This window comes from Pelobates fuscus, chromosome 7 (genome assembly GCF_036172605.1).
Source record: "Pelobates fuscus isolate aPelFus1 chromosome 7, aPelFus1.pri, whole genome shotgun sequence".
Taxonomy (NCBI): Eukaryota; Metazoa; Chordata; class Amphibia; order Anura; family Pelobatidae; genus Pelobates; species Pelobates fuscus.
The window spans coordinates 18,240,579-18,262,439 of NC_086323.1; the positions used below are offsets into that span (position 1 = coordinate 18,240,579).

At 42.9% G+C, this 21,861-nt stretch overlaps 1 protein-coding gene across 2 annotated transcripts in view; it reads left to right on the plus strand.

The window, feature by feature from the left end:
- Window positions 1-21,861, plus strand: part of MOB3C (MOB kinase activator 3C) — a 72,117-nt gene that overhangs the window by 36,074 nt on the left and 14,182 nt on the right. For both annotated transcript variants that reach the window (XM_063427181.1, XM_063427182.1), the window contains exon 3: window positions 11,800-12,002. In XM_063427181.1, the coding sequence (XP_063283251.1) occupies window positions 11,800-12,002 (203 nt within the window). The remainder of the gene's footprint in view (window positions 1-11,799; window positions 12,003-21,861) is intronic.

The following is a 21,861-nucleotide window of genomic DNA, read 5'->3' on the forward strand; positions in this document are numbered from 1 at the left end:
TTTTTTTCTTTTCAGTGATTTAGTGTTCTTTTAATTTTTACATCTACTATATGCAGGCCATGTGGTTTGTATTTAATTTTTTAGGAAACATTTTCTCTCCCTGGATAGTTGAAAATTATTTACATTAAGAGATGTATCAATGATATGCGACTGACAAATATTCCTGTAAAAAAAAAAAAAAGGCAGTCAAAGAAAAATAAACCAACCAAAATGATTTATATCCCTTAGAATCCCGTGCACAAGAGTCGTGAGTTACCTTGGCACCCCACGTCTTCCTGAACTACATTTCCCACCATGCTTGGCCAGATTCAAGGCTGGCTCAGCACCTTGGGAAATGCAGAGCAGAAACCTCTGGATACGAAGGTTGGTAATCAGTGCAGTACGCCGCAGGATCTGTGTGTAACGAGTAATAACTGGCCTGCAAGGAAATCCTTAATTGGAATCTTCCATCCTGGTTGAAGTCATAAAACATGAACAGGAGATGGCTCATCATATAAAGAGAGAGTTTGCTAATGATCCAGATATTTGCCATCTGTGCTTCTCAAAATCCTAATATTTACAATTATTCTATACCTCTAGGACAGACATTTACTTGCTACGGAGGGATGTTGTTAGTAAAGAACATTATCATCATTACTTTAATGAAGACATTCCAGACCCCTAAAGCACTTCAGCTTGCTGAAAAGCATTGTGTGACAAGTATGTCCTATTATTAATTAATTATTTTTTTTCAATAGAAATGTACACCTTTTATAAATTTACCTTGTTACACCCCTTTGGCTGTACATCAAACAAATGGTCCTGTTACTTCCTGGTTTGTTTATCTCAGTGAAGCTAAACTCGAGGCAGCAATTGCTCAGAGCACCTGCCTTGCAAAGATTTGTCATGGAGCTGCATTGGGAAGTCTGTGATTGGACAGCCACAGAAAGTATGGGAGGGCTGGCAAAGGCTGCAGTTGAGATCTGCATGTTTTGCAAACTGTTTTTAGATAAACTCCCAATGAAAATTGCATAATTCCATGCATGCAAGTTCTAATTTGGGGAATATCTGCTAAACGGTGATTATCTTGCATATGGGCAGTGGGGTGACCCTTTAATATGAAATGCCTTAATTATAAATGTATCAGTTCAGCTTCAGTGTCCCTTTAGATACTTTGTATACAATCAGGCTTCTGGGGTCACATGGGCAGCCCACAGCAGGATTGGCACACACCATCCTGGGGCGCGTGGCCTGGCTGCTGACTGAAATGACTGCCATGTAAAAGCGCTCTCCACAGATGTGGGCTTTAATACAGTGAAAAAAAGGCAGAAAAAGCTACTTATTTGATTTCATTCGACAAAATTTGATCATCTAAAGTAACTGTGAACAAAACTCAGAAAAGACGATTTCTGGGCTGAGATATGCAAGTAAGCCTTATTCACTGTGATGCAACTAAATGCAGGAGGCTAAGAAGTCAGTCACTCCACTAGCTGCATATAGCAGTGACTCAGGGACCCAAACACAACCAATCCCACAACTAACTTTGGAGACTTCTACTCTTTTTGGATATTAAAACTGTTGACGCTACAAGAATATTTATCAAATAACCTCACAAAGGAGCTCCGTAAAGAGATTGCTAGCGTGAGGAAAGACGTTTCAGACATGGCGAACCGAACGACTGAGGTGAGGTCAAACGGGCACATGGATTCCTATAGTGAGCTACAGATTCGAGTGATGAAAATAGATTCCTAGCTTCAGTCAGTAGTTGTGAAAACGGCTGACCTAAAACTCACGCACCGTCCTGTGTCACTGGTGGCGCACAGCACCCCTTACCGGCCCATCTGCCCATTGGCTCCAATTTAACCCTCCCTCCCAACACTCCGAGGTATGCAAACTCTAGTTTAACTTCTAATTTAATCCCTATCATCCTAACCGCTGACATGCGTATATATGACTGGGCAACTCTAAATGTACACTTTAAATTTATTTATTTTGGATTTAGAATCAACAGCAAAGAGGTTTATCTTCAATTACTTCTGTTTTCCTTGTGTGTTCTACAGCAAGTGTGTAACTAACCGTCGCGTGACCTCGGATTCGCATCTTCTTGATTTGTGTTACTGCCGGCCGCTGTGCACTTTGAGTCCTGGTTTTAATATTTAGCCGAGACGTTCAGCAATTCATGGATCCTGACCTTTCCCGAGACAAATTGCAGCTTTCTAAAGAAGTCAATTCCTCTGGACGTTGAAATGGTCAGATCGAGACTGAGTGGAGTAATATTCTAAACATAATAACTGGAAATATTGTAGCTCATCCATCGCTGTCTTCTCACTACAAACACAGGAGTTTTACATTTGCAATTCTAGGCCGTTTCCAAGCATTATTCCCAATAGCCCCGTGTCTGCCAGTGGAGAAATAGTTTCCTTTTAATAAAACGCCAAGGAAGCAGACCTCAGAACCATCAGAGTACAGTGTTGGGGGTGGAAGAGGGGGAGGGGGGCAGTGGTTCTTCACTTAATTTTTTTAAAAATTTATTTTTTAATAAGCTTTATAAATTCATTTACTGAGTCTCTTCCATTACTAGGGACTTGGACCTCCCTGGATGTACATTTGCATAATTTTGCAAACTGTACTAATTAGTGACGTGGCCAAGTAGAATTCCTTCCTTGCCAGCGAAGTATTGCAGAAAATGTATCGATGATGAATAATTTATAATGCATGGTTATTATACATTTATATGAATTACAGAATGGGGATCAGCACAGAATACGGAGGGGGGAGGGGAACAAAAGGGGCTATTGTAATAAGAATCAAATGTAACAGTTACTGTGTGGGGTCTCTTATCAGCCACATGCAAGCTGTAAATGTAACCCTTCTCAATGAAACGGTGGTATACTCCTGCGATTCCAAAAGAGTTGATTTAAAGAGATTCCCCTTTCAAGGGTTTTAAATGCATACTGGGAATAATGACAAAAATGATTTAGATGTTTTTACATAATAGTAGATGCACATTTTTTTTTGCAAAAACCACATGCACCTCATCTTAAACCCGCTGCCCCCCACTTGCAAAAGGAAGTGATGAGAAATGGTAATGGAAACGTACATCTTTTGCAGGTGGAGTTGAACAAAAGTGAGAACTTCTGCAAAGAGACTCTTGTGAGATCTCACTAATTGAGGGAAGGAGGGTTTGACTTATTCTGTGTTTTAAAAAAAACAAAAAAAACAACTTGAAATTAAAAAAAATCCGCAAAGCAAACTGCTGTTACATTTCGGCACTACTCTGATGTCATTTCATCTTAAAAACATAGGCCGCATCCGCCCCTTTATTAGGCAAGATGCTACCAAGGAGCTTGTCCATGCTCTAGTAATTTCCTGCATGGATTATTGTAACCCTCTCAGGATTGGTCTTCCCAAAGCCGTATTGCCCCTCTACAGTCTGTAATGAATGCTGCCGCCAGACTGATTTTCCTCTCTAGTCGGTCCTCTCACACCTCATCCCTCTGTCAATCCTTCCTTTGGCTTCCTGTATCCTATAGGAGTCAATTCAAAGTGCTAATCCACACCTATAAAGCAGTGAACAATTCTAGCCCCTCTTATATCTCTTCAGAGATCTATAGATATGCCCCTTCTCGGTCTCTCCGCTCTGCCTGTGACCTTCTCCTGTCCACTGCTCGCACGCATACAACCAACTCACGATTGCAGGACTTCTCGCGGGCGGCTCCCGTCCTATGGAATAGCCTGCCTACCGCCATCAGACTCTCCCCTAGTCTTCAATCGTTTAAGAAGTGCCTTAAAACCCATCTCTTTAGGAAAGCTTATGGCCTCCCAGAGTAACCTCTACCTTACATACCTGTCTCTTGCTCTCTCCTAAAGGGCAGCACTCTACTCTCTCCTCCAGCTCTGCTCACTCCCACCTTATTTGATTGCTATTTCCTGTCCTAATGTGTTTTATACCCCACCTCCTATAGAATGTAAGCTCGTTTGAGCAGGGCCCTCTTCAACCTATCGTTCCTGTAAGTTTTCTTGTAATTGTCCTATTTATAGTTACATCCCCCCTCTAATAATATTGTAAAGCGCTACGGAATCTGTTGGCGCTATATAAATGGCGATAATAATAATAGCGAGAAGCAGAGTTCCCTTGCTGTGCAAAGTATACAAGTTAAGAAATTCTACAACCTGACATCTAGGGAGTCCACATAGCCTTGTAGTACATGCGCTGTAGAGGCAAGGGCAATGTCTTTTTGTCTGATATGTTTACAAAAAAAACTAGTCCTGCGCTCAAACTCCTATTACTCCTGGGCGGCAGCAACGACCATAGTACACATCAGCCCAAATACATATAGTAAAAACCAAAGGAAAAAAGTTACCTGCGGTATTTCCCAAATCCCTATGTATATTTAAACAAACTGAGGTTTTTAGTTAGGATGTATATAAAAAATACCCCCTTCTGTCTCATTAGAGATATCTTTGCCAGAAGCTCAAGGAAGCCAGGTGAATGGTTAGTTAGGACCCACCTAAAAGGTCTGCCTTGACGTGGCAGGTGGGCTCATCCTCTCATGGCCATTGAAGGTAACTAAAAACCTCCATGTGTTTAAATATACATAGGGATTAAGGAGAGAGCGCAGGTAACTGTTTTATTTTTCTGATATGTTTTTGCTTGTATCTTTTGTTTTGTCAATAGTACATCTGAGATTGCGTCTGAATAACAAAGAGCCCTGGGTGGAGAGTAGGGAGCAATAAAAGATGAGGAGTTTGACTAAACCTAGGAGTGAGGGGAGAATGGGATTGGGATAGAGTTTACGATACGGTGTGAGCGTTATGGAGTTATTGACGAGTAAAAAGGGGGAGTAGCAATAGTATCAGTGGGGATTTGTACGTGAGAATAACGTTTAATAATAGAAATGTTGAATTGGAAGCTGGTGATGTTTTTGCGGAAAGGGAGAAGGCCTGGGCAGAGGACTGTAGGGGAGGCTGTGAGTGAATTTGCTGAAGTTTGATGATGTAACCTTGTAAAGAAAGGAATTATTATTTTTTTAAAGAGATTAAAATGACAAATTGGGGGGTGGGGATGGAGATAGTACTAGTGTTTTCTCCAAACACACTTTTTGTGTGTGTGTGTGTGTTTTGTAGTTTTCCTATTTTTATTTGATTTGTGAGGACCGTGTGTGCAGGCTTGGCATCGATCATCAATGACTCTCTTCCTCTCTCCTCAAATATTTCCTTTTGACTGCTTTCACCGGGTTGAGAATAGGAGCCCCAATAAGGAGGAAACACAATTATATTGTACTTTTCTCTCTAGTATTTAGCAGGATCATTTCTTGTATCAACACAGACCAAAGCAGTTAATGAAAAAAAGTGTCTTTTAATTACTGAATACTTGATGAATGATGTGTGCTGTCTGTAACTATCACTCTCTATATGTAAGGGGAATTTGTATGAAAGCGAATTGTAAATCTCAACTGTTCTATTTCTAAGGCACTGCCTGGGGTTTTATCTGAGCAACCAGAATTTCCACTGGCAACTGGCCCAGTCAGGCGGCACTAATGGGCATAAACAGAAATAATATATATATTTACATGTATGTGTGTTAATTGGTGTGCTTTGCGTCAGCTTGTGACGTGAGATGTGCTTTGTTTTAGTCTGCAATCTATGTGTAATTTTAACTTTAGGCTATTGGGCCTCTCAAAGAACTAATAAAATAAAGGGATTTACTCCTCCTCTATACCCTTGTCATTCTGGTCTCAGTGCAGCCTCCCCACTGCTGGCTGAGATAATCAATCGGTATGATCTTGGCCAATCCAATGTCTTTCTATAGCATTGGGAGACAAGTGCGCATCATCCCTTAGAGATGCAATTACTCAATGCATCTTTATGGGGAGCGTTGAGCATATATATATATAAATCATAAAGCTGCTTAATGCCAATCCTATAATCTTTTTGCAGTATAAACCCCAGGAAGGCCCTCTAGTGGCTGTCAGAGTATGGTGTAATACAGTGTTTCGACTGCTAAGCCTAATGGGCTCTTTAACTTCTCACTATCTGCTTCCAATAATTATAAATATAATCTAATGAATACCCCTTTTCAACTTCTTTTAAAGGGACACTCCAAGCAGCATAACTCTTCTTATAGTGGTTATGGTGATCGTGCCCCCATTTTACTTTTCAGTTCCTAGAGTTTCATCCTCTACGTGCACTTGTTCCTTTTTGTCATTTTGCCTAGATCCTTTTTTGTTTTGTTTTTTTGATTGTGATGGAATTTAAATTAAATATCAAATGAATAAATCCGTATTGCAAAAAGATTTTATATCGATGAAATAGGTAACAGTGCTGCTTCAATGTTACAAAGGAGCCACAGTATCACATAGGCATGTTGTCATTTTCAATCTGTTATTGTATTTTATTTAGCAATGTACCATATTATATATATATACACACACACACACACACACACACACACACATATACCACATTCACAATACCAATTATTAGTGTTCTCAATGTCGATTTTTAATTATTATTGTTTGTTTTGTGACAAAAGAATGATGTCAATAAACTGGAAAGTGTCCCTACGAGTCAGATGTCTCTTATTGGTCACTAAATAGTGAACTGTGCTGAAATCTATTAAAGGAACACTATAGTGTCAAATATTTACCTATAAGTTTTATCTGGTTGAAGTAGTCCGTTTCCGGATTTCCATTGAACTCTGGTGGGCGGGTATGAGGGAGGATATCCTGTTAACACTGACAAGTTAAACCACACAGATTCACTTATGCTGTGATCACTGCTCGCATGAAAACATAGCAGGCATCTGACACTCATGATGCCCAGCCAGCTGACTGAAAACTGATTTAGTTGTATAGATACAGTAAATATTCACAGTCTGACATTAACATGACATACTGGATGTGTTTTATTTATTTTAAAGATCTACTATCAGCACCAAAGCAACTTATATGTTAGAGGTATACTATAGGCGTCAAACCTACTTCAACTTAATGAAGCAGTTTTGGTGTATAGATCATGTCCCTCCAGTCCCACTGCTCCATTCTCTGCAATTTAAGTGTTAAATTACTTTTGTTTCTGTTTATGCAGCCTTAGCCACACCTCCCCTGACTGTGACTGACACATGGAAAGAAAATTGTTTCGTTTTTCCATCAGATGTTAACATACTTTAGAAGTTTATATGTCCTGCTCTGTAAATTGAACCTTTATCATACACAGGAGGCTCCTACAGGCTCTAGTATGCTATTAACAGAGCAGGAATTAAGAAAGTCTACATTAAATAGACTGTGTAATAAACAAAGTTTTAAACATTAGATCTCTCTTTACAGGAAGTGTTTAGGAACGCCGTGTAAGTCAGATGCAGGGAGGGGTGGCTAGAGCTGCATAAACAAAGTGATTTAACTCTTAAATTGCAGAGAATTGAACAGTGAGACTGCAGGAGATGATCTAGTCACCAAAACCACGCCATAATGCTAAAATTGTTTAATTACTTAGTGTCCCTTTTACACATTTGATATTATTCTGCCTTTTTATACATACACAGCTAAATGTATTTATTTATTTATTTATTTATTTATTTATTTTAAATTCTTTATTTTTGAAGTGCAGGTAATTACATACAACTTGTCACGCCCCAACAGCTTGTGACAGGAGACAAAATACACAGCTCGTAATCAGTAAGGCAGTGCGAAAACATGCACAATGTTTTAAAGTTACAAAGATAAGAGTAGGTACATGCTTGTTATTGCTATTATAAAGTGAGATTATTACATAGATTCTTAGGGTATTCAAATCTATCTAGATTCAATAGCGATTGTAAATGATTATTTATAGCTTTCTCAAGTAATTCACAATTAAATATGTTGGTTTAACATTTCGCTGCAGTGTGTAAATCAACAAGTGTCAACAAGTGGTATGTTTAAAACAGAGTGTTAACAGTCGTATTATGTATGTTTGCTATACATTAACATTAGCTGGTCGTTAGTTGCACATTTTTAACATTTTAGGACTTTAAGAGTTAAGTCAGGCTGTTTGTCATAAAAAAAAAAAGGAAAATAAAAAGAAAAATGTATAACATACTAGATAGGCATTTCTAGGGTGAGGTTTGTAGGCTAGGCTTATACGGTTGGTGGACAAGACCAGAATATAGCGTAACATTAACCAGCCCAGCCTATGATTTGCTGCAGAAGCAATCGCTATAGCAGACCGCTGGTTAGTATAATTCTGAGTATTAGATTATAGAGAATAATATAAAAGTAAACGGGTAACACAAAAACAACGGGTTCTCATCTGTAATTTGTAAAGACAATATGAGGTATGGGACGATTAATACCGCCACCGTTTCGAGTGTCCCGGTCAGCCAAAACCTTCCAGAGGCATATCACAGTCCCTTTTGGACGAGGTTTGCATATCGCCCAGCATCGAGGTGGGCCAGATGGCAGAGTCTCTCCTACGGGTCGAGATCTCCAGTACCACCTGTGGTGCGTCCGAAGACTGATGACCGGGGCGCCGCTGCGTTCTCACCAGAGCTGCCTGCTTCCGAGGCGATGGGCGCCGCATCACGCGCCGCCATTTTGGGGCCTGTGTCGCAGCCATGGCTGTTAGCTTCTGCGGTCGGGTTGAGATCCGCTTTGAAGGTAGGCTTTTACTCAGCTGCTGTGAGGCCGCTCGGCGCTTCTTTTGCTCCAGCCTCGGCAGGATTGTGGTGTACGATGCCCTTTGCCTGTGCGGTCGGTGCTTGGATGTATGTGCAGGCTGCACATATGTGTTACGGTGCTTTTCACTGTATGTAGGCTTTTTTGCTTCGTCATGGCAGTGTCGCCGGCGTGGAGCTCTAGCCGTTGAGGCGGGCTGAGTGCTCGGAGGGTTCTCATGTGGTGCGTTAGAGCCCGGCGTTAGCAAGGAGGGCTCTTGCAATGCTCGGTGTAGTTTTGCCCAGAATTCCTCGAAGATCTTGTCGAGCGAGGTCTGGGGTCTCGGTTGTGCCGTGCGCGTGGCGTCCGCTATATTGGGTGGCGCGCTGTGTTTCCCGCTTTGGGAGGCTGCAAGGTAGTTGCGCTTGTCTTCGCCAGGTTGCCTCCCGGACCGGGATATCCCCCGCCGGTCCATAGGGGGGGGTTACGGGGCTCTGCGTGGTGACTACCTCCGCGTTCCGGGCGCTCTCCTGTATGAGATCGGCCGTTTCTCCAGGGTTCGCCAGGCCGCAGGTCGGTCAACCTGCTCTCCGGGTTTGTGACCATTTGCAGGTCGGTAATGTCGCTTGTATCGGGCTCCGGTACCGCCACCGAGGGTAATCTGCCAACTTGGTTTGGTTTTTCGTCGCGTTTTGGGGCAAAAATTCTCATTTTGGGCAAAGTAATCTGGAGCTCATGTGAAACACGTCTGCCCAGCATGGCAGTCAGGCCCCGCCCCCCTAAATTTATTTATTTCTTTAATTTAAAAATGTAGTAAATAATTTTGGAGCATAAAATTGCTAATTAATATTGGCAGGGAAAAAAACTTCCACTTTTTATACACAAGCCCTTTTGAAGTTCGTTGTATAACTGTTGTACATGTTTATAGATCCACCCCGCTTCACACTTCTCGTCAAACTTTGAGGTTTGGTTGGTTGGCGTGTGTGTGTGTGGTTTTGATTTTTGTTTTATTTTGGTTTCACACTCTACTAAAACCTGCCTAGACAGAATGTGAGAATATTTCATATGTTTACACTTTATTGAATAACTCTGTTTAGTTTATTTTTTATTTATATATATATATATATAAATCCTAAATTAAAAGCTACTTTTCCGTCTCACCTTACTGTGCCCTGTGAGTGTAGTAAAAAGCTTTTTTTTTTTTTTTTTTTTTTTTTTTTTTTTTTTTTTTTGAGGACAATGCTGTTTTGGCCTTTTCTGAAAATAGTTCTTGGAATTCAATTTTGACTTTGCATTAAGGCTCATCCAGTGCGGGCGGTTGATTACTACAAACACAGACCTCCATCAGGTGTATGGATTTACTGGGCAGCGCAGCCTTTTCTTAATGAAGATGTGTTGCTTAGCAACTTGCAGCACAATTAGCAAACACACAAAAGAATGGAAAGGCATACAAGGACCATGCTTTCAGAACATCGAGATCTGTGATGTCTAAAATTCATATTGATGTTTGGACTGAGTTTCCCAGGATACATAGCTAGTCTGAAGGCTAGCTTAGGCTCATGGGAAATGTAGTCCAAAAACATCTGCAGTGACCAGGTTAGTCTTCGCTGAACTAGGATCTGTCTAGGTAAGGGGTGCCCAAGAGGTAGATCCCCAGGCGGTTTAAACTACAACTTCCATGATGCTCTGTCATTCTAAAGGCATGCACAGCATCATGGGAGTTGTAACATCTGGGGAACTACTTTTTCGACAACCGTGGTCTAGAGCTTTTGGCTCTGACTGAGCCGTAGTGGAGGCAGAGAGTAGGGAAAGTAGACCCCAGGTAAAAAGCCAATCTATAATTATGTTACTTATTACAATGGAGGGCATCAGGGCACGCCTGGCACAATAGCCACTGCAGGTGGAGGGGGGGGGGGGGGGGGAGAGAGCGAGAATGTGTCCTGTTCCTTTAAATATACTTTTTTTCCCCCTTGTAATACTGTTACCGTTTATGATTTAAAGGGACACTATAGTCACCTGAACAACTTTAGCTTAATGAAGCAGTTTTGGTGTATAGAACATGCCCCTGCAGCCTCACTGCTCAATCCTCTGCCATTTAGGAGTTAAATCCCTTTGTTTATGAACCCTAGTTACACCTCCCTGCATGTGACTTGCACAGCCTTCCATAAACACTTCCTGTAGAGAGAGCCCTATTTAGGCTTTCTTTATTACAAGTTCTGTTTAATTAAGATTTTCTTATCCCCTGCTATGTTAATAGCTTGCTAGACCCTGCAAGAGCCTCCTGTATGTGATTAAAGTTCAATTTAGAGATTGCGATACAATTATTTAAGGTAAATTACATCTGTTTGAAAGTGAAACCAGTTTTTTTTCCCATGCAGGCTCTGTCAATCATAGCCAGGAAGGTGTGGCTAGGGCTGCACAAACAGAAACAAAGTGATTTAACTCCTAAATTGCAGATAATTGAGCAGTGAAATTGCAGGGGAATGATCTATACACTAAAACTGCTTTATTTAGCTAAAGTAATTTAGGTGACTATAGTGTTCCTTTAAGATCTGTGTTTGAATTCCTGCTTCTGAGTTGCACAGACTGATCCCGTGATTTAGGGATAATCCTGCACATTGCTCAGTGATACATTGTTAATTGTTTCTTCAGACAGGAATAGGTTTACATCTTAAAGGGCTCTAAGGGAAAAATATTTTGGTATAGGTCTGTTGGTAAATCTCGTAAAATTGTCGTTTGCAGGAAAATTAGGGCAAAGTTCTGAAAGTGGAGCAGTCACCATGGAAACCAAAGGAATGTTTCTCTCGATTTGATCCATCTCTGGCAGTAATTTTATAAATCTCCCCCACAATTAAAAACTCTTGCTTAATTATTAAAAACCTATTTCATAACAGATTTTATTTTCTATTCTTTCTTTGAAAATTCTGGTACTGTTTATTTGAAGAGAGTAGTAGAACACATGTTTGTTTAGACTGAAATCCAGAAGTAGCTGTTGACATTTGTCGTAATGTGCAGGAATCGAGTTCATCTTTTCACTGGGCACCCGAATTCCAGCACTTGGAAAATATTTATTAAGCAATATAGCATGGTTTTACCGGTATTGGTTTTCCCAGCTTTGGAACTGTTGAACAATCTATACAAAACCATGATTGCTGATGTGCCATATGTCGTCGTCTTATCATTGCAGGAGTCCCGTTTCCGAAGAATTTCCAGCAGGTTTGTCACAAGATCCTCACCAGGCTGTTCCGAGTTTTTGTTCATGTCTACATCCATCACTTTGACGGAATTATTAGCGTGGGAGCAGAGGCGCACGTCAACACCTGCTACAAACACTTTTATTATTTCATTACAGAGTTCAGTCTTATCGACCATCGAGAGCTTGAACCGCTGGTAAGAGAGGGAATGGGTAACAGTCTCCATATTGACTACGGCAAGAAAGTGAGGCAAAGGGCAGCGGGGCAGAGCATCTCTGTTTATTGTACTGGATAATTCGCTCTCGTGGTGACCCATGTCTGTGTTCTTTTATTCCAGGTGTATGTTGTCTTTTTTTTTTTTTTTTTTTTTAATTCTTTATTTAAAGCGTGCATGAGTATAACAGACATGTATGCGTAACCACAACGGTTGTCGTACACATAACATAAAGCAAAGATTTATAAACATGTGGTATTAAAGGCTAGGCACATTTTTATTTTTTATGAAGAAGATTACTACGTATATTCTGGTCTAGGCTAGCATTTCCTTATACATGTGTCAGAAAAGTGACCTGCTAGAATGCTCATAGGGAACGTGTGCGGCTATAGTCTGTGCGAAATTGCGCCAAATTACAAACTTGTACATATGTTAAGTAACGTGAAAATGCTTATACTTTTCCCTGGTATATTAATAATAACATAAATTAAAACAACAAGGTATAATAATGTGATGAGATTCCAAGGCCCTACTGGGGATAGACATACAGTCTGATTCTTCGAGCTGGTGGGTGTAGCTATCTCGAGGTGTATTACTGGCGTTTAATTCGCCTTTGAGAAACAGTCAGTAATTTTTCGTGTTGACTGTTGTGTCAATCTCTTGTGATATTTAATTACGCCCGTCAATGACAGATCGTGGTCTATGTGGGTGCTATGCTATGGGTGGGCGGGGGGGGGGGGGAAGCAAGGTGGTCGGTAGACCTGCTGATTGTAAGGAGTGTGGCTAACTTGCCAATAACTATAGCAGCCTTCAAACTTAACCGCGGCTGTGTAACACAGAAATATATGTAAGTGTAAAACAAGTAAGTCCAGCATATCACTGCTCAGGTAGTCTCAGTCCCGATCAGGCCAGTCGTGGGACCGCGGGGGACGAAGGGTGTCACACTTGCAGGGTTCCATCTGTGTGCCGGTTTGGATGCGGCTTGAGCCAGAGCGTTGGTTAGGGCGTCCTGAGGGAGTCCCAGTGTGGGGAGTAGCGCTGCAGCTTCCCGGAGGTCTCGTACTTCGTGTGTGGTATCTTCATGCGATATCATCAGTTTGCGGGTTTGGTGCCATTTATATTTTAATCCACGGTTCTGCAGGAGTGTCGTGAGTGGTTTGAGCAGCCTTCTCCAAGCCAAGGTGTCCCCTGTGAGGTCTGCATAAAAAGATAGTTCCATTGATTCAAATTTGTAGGGGGAGTAGTTTCTTGCCGCAGCCAGGATAGCAGTTTTGGCTGAACATTGTTGGAACCGGACAATTAAGTCCCGTGGTGCTACCGCTGGGGCCGAGGCCGGCTTTGGTGCTCGAAAGAAGCGGTCTACGGTGAGTGTTTTCGCTTGCCGTTGCGACAGTAGGGCCACCAGCAGGCGCCTCAGGAGGTGCAGTAGTTCAGCCTGCGGGGTGGTCTCCGGGATGCCCCGTATTTTAATGTTATTGGCCCGGCGTGCATCTTCTAGCGACGAGAAGCGTTGATCATGTTCGCCGTTTTTCTTCTGCAAGCTTAGGACCTCCTGTTGTAGAGAAGCAAGTTGGTCCGAGCAGGCATTGGAGGCCGTCTCTAACGCTCCCATGCGGCCTGTCAGGTCTTGTATGTCGTTGCGGAGTGAGGCCACATCCGCATGGATGTTCTCTTGGAGGTCCGCGAGAAGCGCCTTCAGTACCTCTGTTGTTACTGGCGAGGTATCCGCCTTTTGGACGGTTGGGTTAGGTCTCTGCGAGGGTGTAAAGTCTGCTGCATCGTCCCCAGAGGAGAAGTCATCAGATAAGTCGGAGTAGTTCTCCGGGTAGGCGGCCATCTTGGGCCTCGGGGCCTCGCGTGTCTGTAGGAGATCCACAATGTTAGGTACCTGTCTCGGTTTTTCGGGTTTTATTTTCTTGCTCTTGCGCCCCATCGTGTTGCGTTGACACCCCTGTACCCCGAAAGGAGTCCAAAACGGGTGCAATTGTGTGCAAAAGATGTTTTTTAGCTCGAAAAAGCGGGAGCTCTTCTGTCATGCGACTGTTTAGCTCGGCTGCTTGGCTCCGCCCCCCGCGTATGTTGTCTTTTTATGCCATTCTTAAAAGAGCTTAAACTAATATTACAGGATATCAAATGAAATACTATTGTGAATCCAAGAATAAAAGTTTAATTATTGGCCAATGTTTAAAGGGAAACTATAGTGCCAGGAAAACAAACTTAGGATTTGCCCATAGGAAAGCAAAATGGCCCAGAAGTCCCACAAGAGGAGGAGATAACCCTAGCAGGTAATTATTGCAGTTTATCAAAAACTGCAATAATTACCTGCCCAGGGTAAAGGCACCTGGGGCAATGCAACCAGACCACTTCAATGAGGTGAAGTGCCTATAGTGTCCCTTTGAAACATTGGTTTAGTCACTAAATTGATCTTTGCAAGAGGTGTCAAAGGAATTTAATATGTTGGGTCACAAAAGTTAATCTGGAAAAGTAGCTTTGTTGGAGAAGATTTCCACTTTTACTGTTTAAGTGTCAAAATGACAATTCAAGTCCGTTCTTCACAATTTCAGATTTGGTTTATAGTGTCTGTCCAAGACAATGACCCCCTTTACGTGATCTGAACAATCATGGCTCCTGCCCTCATAGGCAATACATGAAGTATGTTTGTGGGAAATTCCAATGCATATTTTATTTCTAAAACTTTTGTTGTATGTCTAGTGAGATAAGAATATGCATGTTGCCTTTATCTTGGCTTACAGTCTCTATGGTGGGCCGTGTCGTTTCACTTTCACCCTGACCTTGTAGTGGAGCGGTTGGAGGAAGACTAATGCTGTTTTGTACAGGAACTGGTTGCTCACCGTGATTGCGCTGGTTGGGATTGTAGAGTTTGCCTCGTTAACCACTGCTTGCAGATTGTCTGGTAGCAGTTGTCCAGTGATCTTAGGTAGACTTATCCAGTTGCCAAGGACTGCAACCTTCTCTATGATTATCTATCTTATATCTGCTGTTATCCCATCTTCGTTCACAGATGTAGGTTGTAAAAAGAGGTCTGATATACGAGATCTATCCAGCCATTGTTAATATAATGAGAATGTTTTGTGCAACATCGATGTAACCTGGCAGCCAAGGAGAATGAACTGGAATGCGCATGCATGACCAATTACTTCAGTGTACTAGTCAATGGGGTTGCTAGATGCCGTTGAGTGAGCATGTGTACTATGTGGCCGTCACATTGAAAATGACTGAGCAAGTAGAGCAACAAATCTGCATTCAAATTGCGTTTAAGTTTGAAAATTCCTCCGGAAACTATTTGGATAATTCAGAAGGCTTTTGGGGATGATGCAAAGAGTGCAGTGCACAAAAACTAGACCCCCTACATCCCAGATTTGGCACCCTGCAACTTCTGGCTTTTCCCAAAACTAAAATCACCTTTGAAAGGGAAGAGATTTCAGACCATCGATGAGATTCAGGTAAATACGACAAGGCAACTGATGTAGATTCCAACAAAGGATTTTGCTTAGTGCTTTGAACAGTGGAAGCGAAGACGCTGGGAGAACTGTGTGAGGTCCCAACGTGCCTACTTTGAAGGGACCTAGGTGTCATTGTTCTACGTACAATGTTTCTTGTATCTTGTATCTTGATCAATCAATGTCTCCATTTTTCATATTCAATGGCTGGACACTTTCCAGACAGACCTTGTAGGTTTTGGAATTACTTCTAACTCATGACTGTTATATGATAACATCTGTAGTCATTCTAATTCCAATTGTGACATTAGATTGACCATGTTGAAACACTCTTTTGGTGTTAATGTAAATGAAGGTCTCTCTTATGCAACCATAGTTCCCACATACGTTTCTTGTAGCCCGTCACATTGGGTCTGCTGTTGTAGAAACATTCAAGCAGGTGAAGGTTCCAACTTTGTGTTTAAGAATAGTTTTTTCTAGTAGCCATTTTGTCTTCAGATTGCCCTAGCATCAGGGCCCACCACAGATCAGAATCCTTTGCAAAAATATGTGAAATTATATGTAAATGTTTGTGTGTGCATCGATCTCAGGCACACGTGGGTTAACTATTTATTTATTCTTGAAGGAATGAAAGCGGCAATGCAGGCTGATCCCCCAGAGAAGAATTACCTGGCCTGCAGCCGTGAGGTGTCCATTTTTTATGCGCTGTGTATGAAAGTGAATTTGAATTTCACTCCCAGGATTTCTGAATAATATAAAGATTTGTCATTTTCCATTATTGGTGAAATTGCTACACTCTGCTCTGTGCAGTTGAGACTTGGAGATGGTCCCATAAAAGTGACATAATGTCTGAGTATTCTGGGCTGATGAGGATAACAATGAAAAAGAACGGTCATGATTCAGAAGGTGCAATTTTAATCAATCTCAATAGGAAACATTTTGTGTTATTTATACCAGAGCAGAAGAATTGTCTCAGTTGGATTTCTTATATTAAGACGGCAATGTTTAGAAGCTTTGTTTCCCATGATGCTCAGTCTAAATGCAAGCTGAGAATGCTGGGAAATAGTGGCGGAACTTAGAGGGCCCTGGTGCAAGAAATATATACATTATTTTTTTTTGTCCCCCTATCACATGGAAGGGAAAAAAGGAATATCCCGTCTGTAGTACAACACCCACAATGCTTTGCCAGCTGGGGATCTGCCATTTGCCAATCCTTGCTGGGGTGTATTTAGCACTGAGCAGTGTTTGTATGTTTGAATGTAAGCATGTTTTTTGTATAAAGCATGTGTGTGTGAATGTTGGAGTGTATTTCTATGTAGTGTTGTGTGTTTTTTTTTATGTATGTACTGTTGCCATTTAAAAGCAGTGGTTTACTAGTGTGTAGTGCTTGTCTTTGAATGTAGGGGTGTGTCTGTATGTGGTGTTGTCGTTTGAATGCAGAGGTGCGATTGTGTGTAGTGTTGGAGTTTGAATGCTGAGATGTATGCACATATACACTGCCACACATGCAAACAAACACTCAATGACACTCATACAGATATACATGGGCATACACAGACACACATAGAGACACACTTGCAAAATGTACACGTTTTAAGCCACCCCCCTGTTTCCTACCTTTTGAGTGCAGCAGGTACAGTAGGATGGCTGAGGCTGTTGTCAGAGGCTCTCCCATTCCACACCCCTCTATGCCTTTTCCTCCTGCATGGCTCTGTGTTATCTGTGAAGAAATGACCAGCTGTAACTCCCTCTGTGCTGCTGAGATTACAGGAGCCCTGTTGCACTGTCAAAGGGTCACAGTGCACAATCAGGCCCCTGGAATAATTTTATAACATGACAGGAGGCTTCGTATTTGCTTAAGTCTCTCTTTACTAGAACTCCACAGCAGCACAGAAAAAACAACCAATCAGAAAAAAGTTAGGTACTATAAAACTCCCCTCCCATGCATCATTTCCTCTTTCTTTGCTGCTCCGCATCAGTACAGGTCAGAGTACCACTGCCTCCTGCTAATATTAGTGGGTGGCTTTGGGATTTACTATGATTTATTAGGATTTATATTTGATTTTTTTTTTAGTATATTTACTTTTGTTATCTGTACCTTTTATTTAGTATCATATGTTTCTCTAATTCTATATATTTTATGTTACTTTTTTGTGTTTAGTTATTTATTGCTTATATTTATTTACTCCTTGCCTTTGAATTTTGTTTCCCAGGTCTTCTTATGGATTCCTTCCCTTTCATGTGGTATTTTTAGGGGAGTTCTTGGGGGTTTTCTTTTTCGGCCATGCCTTTCCCCCCTCCCACCCTCGCTGCCCACTCTCTTTGCCCGCCGTTCTTCCGCGGGCTGCATGCGCGGTATAGGGGTTCAGGAGACTAAACTCTGGCTGCCTCCTGTTTCCCCGAACTCCGTTGTGTTTCTCCGGCAACCGAGGTACTCGCGGTCGGACGCGAGTACCCGGCGGCCGCTCCGCTCAACCACGTGGCCGCCTCGCTCGCCACATGGCCGACCGTCGCGCTCACCTTCTTCCCAGAGCCGCAGGCGGCCGACCGGGTGGAGGAGAGTGCACCTACTCGCTGCCCCTCCTCCGCCCACGGTGGTCGGATCGCGGCTATTGTTGCCCTGCTGGGATTCCTGGCGGATTTCTGCAGGTCTGCAATAGTGCTTCTTCCTATGTACTATGTTTTTGCTTCCAGCGGTATCTCACAGATTCTGTGAGCCTTAGGGCATTTTTTTCATATCAGATATCTAATCTGCTGTGAGTTTTTAGTGGAAAATATATCTAAATCTGCTGTGAGTTTTTAGTGGCATATATATCTAAATCTGCTGTGAGTTTTATTGGCAAATATATCTGAGTTTGCTCTGGCTTTTTCTGACAGTGTATTTCGCATAATTAGTTTTTCTGACAGTGTATTTCACATAATTAGTTTAACTGACAGTGTATATCACAGATTCTGTGAGTTTTGCTACCAGTGTGTATCACGGATTACTGTGAATTTTTTGTTGACTGTATGTCACAGATCGCTGTGAGTTTTGCTGACAGTGTATGTCACAGATCGCTGTGAGTTTTGCTGACCGTGTATGTCACAGATCACTGTGAGTTTTGCTGACAGTGTATGTCACAGATCGCTGTGAGTTTTGCTGGCAGTGTATGTCACAGATCGCTGTGAGTTTTGCTGGCAGTGTATGTCACAGATCGCTGTGAGTTTTGCTGGCAGTGTATGTCACAGATCGCTGTGAGTCTTGCTGACAGTGTATGTCACAGATCGCTGTGAGTCTTGCTGACAGTGTATGTCACAGATCGCTGTGAGTCTTGCTGACAGTGTATGTCACAGATCGCTGTGAGTCTTGCTGACAGTGTATGTCACAGATCGCTGTGAGTTTTGCTGACAGTGTATGTCACAGATCGCTGTGAGTCTTGCTGACAGTGTATGTCACAGATCGCTGTGAGTCTTGCTGACAGTGTATGTCACAGATCGCTGTGAGTCTTGCTGACAGTGTATGTCACAGATCGCTGTGAGTTTTGCTGACAGTGTATGTCACAGATCGCTGTGAGTTTTGCTGGCAGTGTATGTCACAGATCGCTGTGAGTTTTGCTGGCAGTGTATGTCACAGATCGCTGTGAGTTTTGCTGGCAGTGTATGTCACAGATCGCTGTGAGTTTTGCTGACAGTGTATGTCACAGATCGCTGTGAGTTTTGCTGACAGTGTATGTCACAGATCGCTGTGAGTTTTGCTGACAGTGTATGTCACAGATCGCTGTGAGTTTTGCGGTGTATGTTACAGATTACTGTGAGTTACAGGTATATATGAACTCGGTTATACAAGCTCTGTACAGTGCCAGCTAGCTCTAGGATTCATGTGCTTCTCAGTATATATTTTTTCTGTCCAGCTAGGAGGTCTCTGATGAGACTGCTCTGGTAGAAATTCTCTGTCCATGGCATATATTTATCGCTTACAGACCTGGCTCTGACTCTAACTGGTATGGGAGACCAGTCTACACTGTTACCATACAATTTTATCAGATTCCCGGGGGAATTCATTGAGTTGGCTATCGTTAGCCCTACTCCTGGAAGTGTCCATGGTTACAATACCCTTCAGGTGGTATGATGATGGTAAACTATAATAATGATAAGAATTTCCAACAGATCTGTGTGAACATGGGCATACCAATTCTCAATTTAAGGAGAGTATTGCTCAGTGTATCTTACATTCATGGACAGGATGGTAACTGGAACAACTCTCGCTTATACCCAATACAGCTGGAATACCACTGTTTGCCTGCTGGGCATTTAGGGACTGCGAGTCCCGGTTCAGGTTATTCACACGGCATTACGCTGCCTAAAGGGTTGGTGTCTAGAGGTCCTATGTCACAGGATGCTCTGAGGATCTACTATTCTTCGGGACCTCTACGAAAACTCAGAGGTCCCTATTACTCATTCAATACCCATTGTTATGCGCTATGGAATTGGATGGCGCTATATAAATAACATGTTATCATAATATAACAATAATACACAACCCAGGATTGGCCTGCTATGTCTGTGCCCCATTGATTGGCCTGCTATGTCTGTGCCCCATTGATTGGCCTGCTATGTCTGTGCCCCATTGATTGGCCTGCTATGTCTGTGCCCCATTGATTGGCCTGCTATGTCTGTGCCCCATTGATTGGCCTGCTATGTCTGTGCCCCATTGATTGGCCTGCTATGTCTGTGCCCCATTGATTGGCCTGCTATGTCTGTGCCCCATTGATTGGCCTGCTATGTCTGTGCCCCATTGATTGGCCTGCTATGTCTGTGCCCATAAGAACGGCCTGCTATGTCTGTGCCCATTTAGGCGGCCTGCTGTGTCTGTGCCCATTTAGACGGCCTGCTGTGTCTGTGCCCATTTAGACGGCCTGCTGTCTGTGCCCATTTAGACGGCCTGCTATGTCGGTGCCCAATTGTTTGGCCTGCTATGTCGGTGCCTATCTGTATGGCCTGCTATGCCCGTACCAATTTGCTTGGCCAACTATCCTGTGTCCATTCGTTTGACCTGCTGGGCCTGTGCCCTTCTGACGGGCCTGCTCTATTGGTGCCGAACCCCTTTTAGGCCGCAGACCTGGGGGAATATCACTGAGGAAATGCCAGTGCCCACCAGTGACATGGAAATAGGCAGGTGTCCAGACAAGCACCATTGCCATACTACCCAAGAGGACACCTGTGTACGGCCATCTGAATATGGTGGGTAGGGTGAAGGCCCTAATCCTCATGCCTGAAGGACAGGGTTTCTTATCAGGACCCCGGTCATACATCTCCAAGGAGAACTTCGCACAGGCAAGGATCGGTGCTCAGACACCTACAGGAGAATGCGGTGTTTTTCCTTGTCTTTTACATCTACCTCCGTCTCTACTTCCCGGTATCCTTAGAGGTATCGGTAGTTTTTTCCTGCGTTAGGTTAGCTCCTGGCTCTGTTCAGTGGGGCTTTACCTGTCTTACCTTCCGGCCTGCTATTTGCCTTCTATCTGAAATAGCATTTACGTATTTTTCTCTTATCTACGTTATTTTTTCGTTTTCGTGACTTCTTTTTCCTTTCGCTCGGGTCGTCGAGAGGCCTGACTTGACCTCTTCCGACCTCCCGGGTGCTTGTGGATTGCGGAGAACGTCTCCAGCTTTCCTCAGGCTACCAACGGTCATCCTGGACCCCGCGCGCACGGGATCCGGGCGGTCAGTTGGTAGTTTTCTTTTTCATTGTTTTTCCCTAGATTGCCATCAGCCTTATGCTGATATTAGTATTTGGTGTACCCTGCAATTGGTCACCCTGAGTCTCTTGGGACTCTAGTTTGGACCACAGGAAGGTGCGGCCCTCCGTCATCTCGATCCAGGGATACTTTATTTTCAGGGACAGAGAGCGAACCACTCTCAGATACAGGACCGGACACTGATTTGTTATTAGAGGGTGCAGCCCTCCCTCAACCTCAGCCGGATATTGTGCTGGATACAGAGGACATGTTTGGAGGACACATTCTCCTAGTGAGAACCGGTCACGGAGGTAGACCGGACTGTTTGGTTATTAATGGGCGCGGCCCGCTCAGGCTATCAGCCAGACGCTATCACGTTAATTGATCACATTAGTAGAGAGCGCGGCTCTCTCATACACTCGACACTCTACAGTGCCGACCATTTGCTCATCACACAAGACATCGATGACTACATAGAGGGGCGTCCCTCCTGCATTCAATTAGATCTGACGTATGTGCTACTGATTTCGTTATAGAGGACTGCCTAGTCATGCAAGATATACAAATTAGACTGGATCCCTCTATTCTATCTACCGTAATGGATCTACTGGATCCGGACCGCTCTAACCCACGCGAGACATTCTCACATAGGTACAACGGGGG